Source organism: Monoraphidium neglectum, assembly GCF_000611645.1.
Source record: "Monoraphidium neglectum strain SAG 48.87 unplaced genomic scaffold scaffold01340, whole genome shotgun sequence".
NCBI classification, from domain to species: domain Eukaryota; kingdom Viridiplantae; phylum Chlorophyta; class Chlorophyceae; order Sphaeropleales; family Selenastraceae; genus Monoraphidium; species Monoraphidium neglectum.
The window spans coordinates 6,169-14,845 of record NW_014012288.1 but is presented as its reverse complement, the minus strand read 5'-3'; the positions used below and the strand labels follow the sequence as shown (position 1 = coordinate 14,845).

At 64.9% G+C, this 8,677-nt stretch overlaps 4 protein-coding genes across 4 annotated transcripts in view; 3 read left to right on the top strand and 1 right to left on the bottom strand.

Moving 5' to 3' along the window:
- MNEG_7534 (hypothetical protein) overlaps positions 1-750 on the top strand; it is a gene marked incomplete at both ends in the record, with an annotated part of 1,596 nt that extends 846 nt beyond the window's left edge. Inside the window, 2 exons of the mRNA XM_014043999.1 lie at positions 35-127; positions 541-750. Coding sequence (XP_013899453.1) covers positions 35-127; positions 541-750 — 303 coding nt within the window. The remainder of the gene's footprint in view (positions 1-34; positions 128-540) is intronic.
- Positions 751-2,476: 1,726 nt separating this feature from the next.
- On the bottom strand, positions 2,477-3,184 carry MNEG_7533 (hypothetical protein; the record flags this gene model as incomplete). The annotated part of the gene is made up of 1 exon (XM_014043998.1): positions 2,477-3,184. One exon carries the CDS (start codon positions 3,182-3,184, stop codon positions 2,477-2,479), a length of 708 nt encoding a protein of 235 aa, XP_013899452.1.
- Positions 3,185-3,831: 647 nt separating this feature from the next.
- On the top strand, positions 3,832-5,800 carry MNEG_7532 (oligosaccharyltransferase complex subunit delta (ribophorin II); the record flags this gene model as incomplete). The annotated part of the gene is made up of 6 exons (XM_014043997.1): positions 3,832-3,891; positions 3,988-4,058; positions 4,187-4,355; positions 4,698-4,874; positions 5,088-5,267; positions 5,447-5,800. 6 exons carry the CDS (start codon positions 3,832-3,834, stop codon positions 5,798-5,800), a joined length of 1,011 nt encoding a protein of 336 aa, XP_013899451.1.
- Positions 5,801-6,474: 674 nt separating this feature from the next.
- Positions 6,475-8,545, top strand: MNEG_7531 (hypothetical protein; the record flags this gene model as incomplete). Its single annotated transcript, XM_014043996.1, has 6 exons — positions 6,475-7,131; positions 7,366-7,497; positions 7,761-7,907; positions 8,126-8,212; positions 8,369-8,452; positions 8,528-8,545. 6 exons carry the CDS (start codon positions 6,475-6,477, stop codon positions 8,543-8,545), a joined length of 1,125 nt encoding a protein of 374 aa, XP_013899450.1.
- Positions 8,546-8,677: the final 132 nt, after the last annotated feature.

Genomic DNA, 8,677 nt, shown 5'->3' with positions numbered 1-8,677 from the left:
AACACACAAACACACACACACACACCTACCTCAGGGCATCAGCTGGCAGGCGCTGGAGGAGCGCCGCTTGCCGTCGCCCTACAAGCCACCAGTGGCGCATTCGTTGTCGGTTGAGAACTTTGACAAGGTGGGCGGGGCCCTGCCTCCTGTGGTGATGTGGCGGGCTGGGTTGAGTGCTGGCTTCAGGTGGGGGTTGATGGGCACTGCGCCTGCTCTGAAACGTGCAGTCCGTTTTGGAACCGGCCACCGTTTGATTGAAGGCGCCACTGCTGTTGTCGGGAACCCAGGGGGGGGGGATAGTGGGGGTGGAGTGGGCGAGATGGCGGGCGGAGGAGAAGTGCGGCGCGGCAGCTTGGCCTGGCGGAGGCCAGGGCTGCTGGAGTCTCGCGGGCTCAGGGAATGTTGGCAATGCGGTGGGGGGGGGGGGAGATGTGGCAGCTGTAATGGTCAAAACAGGCGCCTGCCGCGGCTGGCCAAGAGGCGCTGCTTTTATATGCCGAGTCTTCCTCTTCTCTTCTCCTTCTTTGCGTGCCTGCCCAGGTGTGGACGGAGCAGCGGCCCGTGGACAGCCCCTGCGGCTCCCCCTGCAACCCCGCGCACGCCGGCGCCTTCGAGGGGTTCACCTACGTGGCGCCCAGCTTCCTCGCAACTTCCAGGATGGAGGCCGCGCTGGCGGCGGCCGCCGCCGCCGCCGCGTCCGCGGGCGCCGCTCCCGCGGATAGCGCGAGCGCCGCAGGCGATGCGGCGTGACGCGCAGGGGCTGGCCGGGCGCTTGCGTTGAAAGCTCTAGCACATGGGCTGCTTGCACGCACACAAAAGGGGCAGGCCGTGCTGTGACGTCTTATCTTCGAGACGGCCACAGGCCCACCACTCGAACGGAGCGGCAGGCAGAGCCCTCACGCCTCCAACGGCCACTCCAAGACAGGCAAATCAAACCCCTCACAGCCCTCGTTCCGGCAACCCCAGCTACTCACTTGTGTTATCAGTCATAATCTGGGTCGGCTGCCAAACAGTTGCGGGCCCGGTCGCCCTGTCCATGCGTCCCGCCGTCAACCCTATGGCGCGCCGCAGTGGTGTCGAGCGCGTGCACTCGCGGCCGGCCTGGGGGGGTTATTGCCTCCCTGCAGGCACCCGCCTCACACGCCGCCCACCCCTGCGCATGCCAAAACAGCCACAGGGCTGTTTACACTGCACGAGAGCCTGGCGCACGGTGTCATTCAGTCACCGCCCGTTCCGACCCATTTCAGGCATGAGCAGTGCTGTCAAGAGGAGGGCGATGCAGCCCGTGTCAAGTTCCATGTTCTTGCGCTGGTTACTTAACCCATTTATTGGTGGATTGATGGCTTTGCCTGTTGATTTGCAGCAATCCCTCTTCTTTCATAATTCCTTGCTGCCAATACGCCTCCACTGCATTATGCTGGCTGGCCTTCTGCTGTTTTAGTGCTGAGCCCCTGCGCCTCTCTGCGCATCACAGCAACAAAAACTGCTTAATCCTGGGGCAGCTTCCCGCGTGGTGGGTTACACTAGTCTTATGTAATCAGGGTTCAAAGCGGCTGAGCTGCACCGCAGGCAACTGTGCGCGGTACTGCGGCGCAGTTGTATTAAGCTCATGGAGTTGGGACGCAATTGACCTTGTGATACAGGCGGCCGTGGCACGAGCATCCTGCCAACCGCCACTTCTGGCGCACTGCTACAGTCCTGGGTGCAGGCGTCGTAAGTGAAGAGCTGTGTGCGTGCGACACGTCCGTCCGTTGAGGCGTCGCTGGGTTGCGGCAGACCGGTGCGACAGCGTTGAACGAAGCAGTGTCAATGCCACGCAACCTGTGGCATGTCGAATAAAAGGTTTGATAGGCCCCCGCCAAGGCTAGCACTGTGTATGTAGCGTGTTGTGACTTTGAGAAGGGGATGATTGGAGTCTGATGCGGCACTCTGGAGCTGGTGTGCCGCCCACACACGCACTGCGTGCCCTGCACAGTCAAACGCGCGGCCGTGAGTGGGCAAGTGCTGTCGTGCGGTGCGCAGCAACAGGTGACATGGTGGTCGCTGCCTGTGATGGCAGGAAGTGTATGGGGCGCCCACCCCATGTATGCGCTTGTCAGGTTGGCGGCCACAGTGATGCTACTCTTGTTGAGGCTGGGCACGCCACGCGTGGGCGACGCGTGAGCGCGATAAGCCCAGGGGACGGAACTAAGCTAAGGGCCCTGCGCGTGTGATGAGTCAGGTCGTGCGGCGGCCAGCGACGCGGCATGCGGCCGGCCGCCTGTGTGACCAGGCCAGGTTTGCAGCATGGCCAAGGATGGTGACAAATGAGTCACAGTGGCAAGCTGCTGCGCTGTTCCTATCAGGGGCAGCGATGCGCCAGAAACCCAAAGAGTAAAGCTCGCTACAAGCTGGAAAAAAAGTAAGTGCAATGAAAGCGACTCAGCCGTACTGCCGGCAACCGCTGCGCTGGTCAGAGGGCGACGCGGCTTGCGGTTCACAGCAAGGAGTGCACCCGAGCAAAGGCGATACGCATCACCCACTGGCTCATGAGCGCGCCGGTGGCCCACGCAAGAGCGTACCCTGCAAAAGCCCATTGAATTATCAGGGCCATCAGGCGCAGCGTGCGCTGACTGGTCTCGCGTGAGACCAGCAGGTCGCCCGCGGAGCCCGTGGCGGCGGCGCCGCTGGGCAGCGCAGGCAGCGTCGTGATGCGGAAGCCGCGCGCGGTGCTGCCGACGAACGCGATGTGCACTGGGAGCTGGACGCTCGTGCAGGCGGGGTGGTGCCGAGCGGCATCGGTGCTGTTGGCGCCACCGCCGTCGTCGCCGTTGCTGCCGCTGTTGCTGTTGCTGTTGCTGTCGCCGTCACTGTCACTGCTGCTGTCACTGCCGATGCCGGTGCCGCCACTGCTGCCCTCTGGTTGGTGGCAGGTTTCCAGGACAGCCGCTGCACTCGAGAGCGCCAGGGTGTAGGCGTCAAACGGCTTGAGCCTCTGCCCCGCCACCGCGGCCAGCGACGTGGTGACCTCGAACGCTGCCGCGCCAGAGCCGTTCGGGCCGGGCGGCCATGGCAGGTCGTGCGACACGCCGCCGCTGAGCCGCAGCCGCAGTGTGGCAGGCGGGCGGCTCTGCTGCGGCTGCACCGCTGGCAGCGCGGCCGTCACGCTCGGCACCACCCTGACCGTCACGCCAACGCGCGCCATTGAGCAATCGGCTTCCACAGCAGTAACCATGACATCAACCATGGCCGCTGCGGAGACCGGGGCCCCGCCAACGAGCGCCGGGTTGACCGCAGTATCGCAGCACACCAGGACGACGGCCCAGAGAGCGGCGCATGCTCCCGCAAGGCCTAATAGTCCTGCACTCGCCTCGGACCTCTTTCGAGGGCTGGCACGCTCGTCAATAAATTCGTTCCACTGCTCCATGCGGATTGCCGTGTTCGGAGCGTAAGAGAAGAGCCGAGCACTCCAGCTGCTGAACGACCCGCTATTCTTGATTCAGGTAGCTGTGCTGCCTCACCCTGCCGTAGTCAGGAGACTTCGTCGTTCGCGCCCTCAACTGCCTTTGCAACACGCTGCTGTTGTGGCGGGAGGGCAGCGCCCACGTACAACAATCCCCCTACCAAAACATTATAGCGGTGTACTACAATCAAGGACACCATTCTGCGTGCGATCCTTGGCTGCTGACGGGGCCGCCGCTTCAATATCCATTGAGAGTGCGTGTTGGGCAGGTGCATCACCAGGGCCCAGCCAACTGGCTAATAATCTGGAATTGTCTGTCGTCCGACCAACCCCATTGTGCGAGCCGGTCTCAGAAGTGATCTGCATTGTACAAACATCGTGATCGAGCCATGAGGGCGCAGCACTGGTTGCTGCTGTGCCTCCTGGCCACCAGTATCTTGTGCATCATAGTGAGTAGCGATCAACGGGCAGCCCTGAGGTGATCGGTATCCTCCTTGCCTTGATCTGGCTTATCATCACTTCTCCTCTGCTCTCGCAACGCACAGGCACAGGAAGATGTGGCAGGTGACGCCAACTCGATTCCGGACCCCGCTGCGGCAGCAGAGGAGCCCCCGACGTAAGCGCGGTTTGCAGTTGATGCTCTGCCTGGTGCAAGCCTTGCGTCGTTACCCTCCGTACTCAGCCATTCGCGGCAGCATTCAACTGCTGCGGCTCGTGTCATGCGTGCGGCATCCGCCCCCGCAGGCCTGCCCAGCCAAAGAAAGCAAAGGCGACGACAGCAGTGGTGCTGTCAGTCGGCGCTGCAGAGGCTGAGGTGATCGCTGCCAGCGGCAAGCGGCTGTCGCGCAAGGCGGCCGACTATGGCCAAGCGCTGCTGGACGGCGTCTCCCTGGAGGCCGGCGCTTCTATTGAGGTGCCAACGGGGCCGCGGGAGGGTCGGGGGCAGTGGGCGCAGCTGAGCCATCCATGGAAATGGGGTCGTCGGCCCCCGGCGAGGCTGGCTTGTATCTGTCTGCAGCATGCAGGGCGTCGATGTTCCAGCTGCACAGCAACAGGGGGGCGTTGCAATGGAGCCTGTAGCTTTTATGGGCAGATCGCTTCGCATCGGGGGCGATGCAGCAGCTAGCGTCCGCGGTGCCCAACGCACGCGCATGTCGAATGCAGCCCAGCGCGTTGGGAGAGTGCGGCGGAGGAGAGCAGCTCAGCCCAGCCGCCGCCGCACCGCCGCACCGCCGCACCACGCGCCACGGCGCAGGTGACGTTCACGCCCCAGGCGGATGGGGCCGCGTCGAAGCCCCAGCAGGCGATGCTGTTGCTGCAGCCCAAGGCCCATAAGGGGCTCTCCGCCTATGCGGTGGCCAAGGCCCGGAAGGATGGGGCGCACGTCGTCAGCCTGTCGCAGGCGCTCGTGGAGAAGCAGCTGGGCTCGCTGGTGTGTTTCCGGCCGCTGGGGGAGCTCGTGTGGGGGCGCCTGCTGGTGGCGGGGCTGGGCGCTGGGGGTCGGGCACGGGGCCGTGCGTGCGGGCTTTGATCACGCCATAATCAGCCTGAAGAGAGCGGGGCTGTGCCGCGATGGCTTGGAAACTGGCTCGCCATGATTGCCCACCGCTGATTGTTGCCGCTCTCTATCCTTGTCGCCCCGCAGGGCGGCAAGCTGTCCGTGACGCTGCTGCTGGGCGACCCGGCCGCGCCCAAGGGCGTGCGCTGGGAGCTGGGCACGGTCAAGCTGCCGGCGGCGGAGGCGGGGCTGCAACCCAGCCCTGTGTACCGCACCGCGCTGGTGCAGCCCATCAGCAACGTGCTGCCCAACATCGCCCACATATTCGTGAGTGGCCCAGCTAGGGCCTGTGCCAAGGACGCGCTCGACCCAGGCGCCTGCATAACATGCTGCCAAGGGTATCCGTGCCTTGCAAATGGGACCCCTGGCCAAATGCTCACCCCTGAAATCGCGCCCGATAACCTGGCCCCACCGTCCCCTGCCCGCGCCCCCCGCCCCCCCTGCAGCGCCAACCGGACAAGCGCCCCGCCGCGGCCGTCTCCCTCGTGTTCACCGCGCTCGCGCTCGCGCCGCTGGCGCTGCTGTTGCTGTTCCTGCTGGCCACGGGCGGCCTGGGCCTGCAGAACTTCCCTACGGGCGCGGGGTCGCTGTGGGCGCTGCTGTTCCACGGCGGCATTGCGTCCATCCTCGTCCTCTACTGGCTGTTCTGGACACGGCTCAACCTGGCCCAGACCCTGCCCCCCGCGCTGGGCCTGGGGGCGGTCACGGCGGCGGTAGGGTACAAGGCGCTCGGCGCGCTTGCGGACGCGCGGCTGCAGCAGGAGCGCGCGGGCGTGACGCCCGCAAAGAAAGGCAACTAGATGCCGCCGGGGCGAGGCGGCCCTGAGCGTGCTGGGCGCATAGGAAGATAAGCAACGGTCGCTGGCTTGCATGACGCTATGGAACTGATGTAACCGTGACACTCACCAGGAACGGGCTTGTGAGGCAGGAAATATGCCTTTGGGGCACGGTGTCGATGCACCGGTGACACAGGGATGCCGATGATGTAGCTTGGCCCTCTGCGCGGCCCCCCCCCCACCCACCTGTTGTTGAGTCAGGTTTACCGGTACGTTGCAACTCCGCGCCATGCACATGGTGCTGCAGAACAATACGGTACTGGCATGGTCTTTACAATGTGAACAGTTGCAACACGTTTGCCCAGCGGAAGTCATCGATGTCAGATCGCGCGCCAAGCGAGGTGGACGAGGGTCAGGGCTTTGCGATAGGAGCGTCCGTCCTAGGATTGGTGACCTCTGTTGTTGCTGCCGCATCGGACGCAGGCTGCGAGGAGGCCACTGCTGTGGGGCATAGGGCAGCGCGAGCGGGCGACTCAGGTGCCGCTTCTAGCTCCGACAACACGAACGCGTCATGTGACCCGCAGAGCACAGAGAAAAAATCGGCAGGCACAGAAGGATTGAATGAATGGCAGCAGCGTAATTGTCAAGAGCGGGCTGATTTGGAGCAGAACGATGAGCAGCAGCGCGCTCGGGAACAAATGCACCTGCAGCAACAAGAGGCGCTGCAGTTGCAGCGGGCGGAGCGGCAACAGCAGAGGCAGCAGCAGGATGAAGTGGAGGATATGGCAGAAGCAAATGAGAAATTGCAGCAGCAGCAGCAGCAGCAGCAGCAGCAGCAGGACTCGCTACCAGCAAGCCCGCTCCGTGCAGCCAGCCCCTCGCCGCCCCACCGCGCCCCAGCCGCCCGTTCCCGCGACGACGCCGTCGCGCAGTCTGCCGCGCAGCGCGCCCAGCTGCTCGCCGGCCCCGCCGACGCGGCGGCACTGCGGCAGGCGATCTCAGAAATGCGAGGGAAGGTGGCGTGGCTGGAGGGGCAGCTGGAGCGCGCGCTGCGCGCCCGCGAGGCCGCTGAGGAGCAGATGGCGGCCGCGGCGGCGGAGCGCGCAGAGGAGCGCGCCTGGCACGAGGCGCAGCGGGCGGACCGGGATCGGGAGGTGGGGCTCCTGCGCGCCAAGGCCGCCGCGCTCGAGGCCGCCGCGGCGGCCGGCGCGGGGGCGGGGAGCGGCGGCGGCGGGGCCGCGCGAGGCGGGGGGAGTCCGGGTTCGGAGGCGCTGCAGGCGTCGGTGGGCGCGGAAGACGCGGCGCTGCTGCGGGCTTACCAGCAGGAGAACGAGGCGGCGACGCGGCGCATCAAGGTGAGAGCTACCGCAGCGCTTGCTTGCGCTGACTGCTCCGCACAGCTTGGTGTGGCGCCCGACACTCTCTCTCTCTGTGTGTGCGTGCGTGCGTACGTGTGTGTGTGTGTGTTGATTTGAAGAGCGTGCAGCAGTCCAAGGCAAGCTGTCAAGTCGAGGAGTGTGTTGAAGCACAGCCGCAGGCCCCTCATTAGCCCCCCCCTCGAACGCCGCATCCGTCCCCACTTGCGCCAGGACCTGGAGCAGCAGCTGAGCCAGGCGCGCGCGGTGCTGGTGGCGGAGGCCGGTCGCCTGGAGCGGCACTTTGCGGCGACGCAGGAGCAGGAGCGTCGGCACGGCGCGGAGGCGGCGGAGCGGCTGCAGAAGGTGGGCACGCAGGACCCACACCTGCGGCCGACGCCGTGATGGCAAGGCGGCCTCAGGCATCGGGTAGGCATCGCCCCACAGAGTATGCCAGCAAGTGGGTTACAACCCATTTGTGCATGCTCCTGTTGAATCTGCTATCAACGACAGCAACTTGATTGGCAGCACAGAAGCCACTAAGGCGACCACGGTGAAAGCGGGACACGCTCTTGCCGTGGGTTGGGATGGGCGCAAGCAGCCTGTCCGCAACCGCCCGCCCGTCGCAGCTGCTGGATGCCCAGGCGGCGCTCCAGGCGGCGCAGGACGCGGCCGCCGAGCGCGAGGCGGAGCTACGGGGCCAGATCGCGCGGCTGAGGCAGGAGAAGCGCGAGCTGGAGGCGCGCGCGGCCGGGGTGGACCTGCGGGCCATGGAGGTGCGGCGGCTGAATTTGAGCGTGGCGCTTGACTGCGTGAGCAGCACCATCCAGGGAGCCAACAAACCATTGACAGTTGGTAGCTGAACGGTCACATGTGCTGATGTGCAATACATGTGAGCCGGCAGTGTCCGGCCAACTTGGACCCAGGGTTGGTCAACCCATGCCTGCTACAGGTGTCCACCCCCGACTCGCATGCACGTGAACCCGCTGCGCAGGAAGGCGACGCCCTGGTGGCGGCCGTGCGTGCTGAGATGGAGGCTATGGCGCGCGCGCACGCGGAGCAGGCGGGTGCTCATGCCATTGTGCAGCAGCCCTGCCTAACCTCGCCCCACCCGCGCATGTGCATGTGCTCGCTGTCTCATGCTGTGCCTGCTGTTTCGAGTCTAGAATCACCCACCGACAAAGCCTGTGAACGCATAATTTGGATTAAGATCCTTCAACCCATCCATCTTTTGTAGGTGGCAGCTCTAGAGTCACGCCTGGCATGGTTTGCTGAGAACCAGGAGATGATCGGTGCCAGCGACTCACTGATAGCTGAGCAGGTGGGCTTCAACACCGTGCCGACGTGGATTGTGTCTGCCAACGTCTGCCATACATATGACTGCGTTTCCCACCAGGGGGAGAGCAGCGCGTGATGCTACGATGCTGATGTCTCTCTGCTCAAGCCGTGCGTTGCGCCATGCAAGGCGCTGTACAGGGCAGAGACGCCTAGCGGCAACCCACCCCAGTGCATCAATACCCAGCAGCTCGGGCGGCAGGCTTTTGTC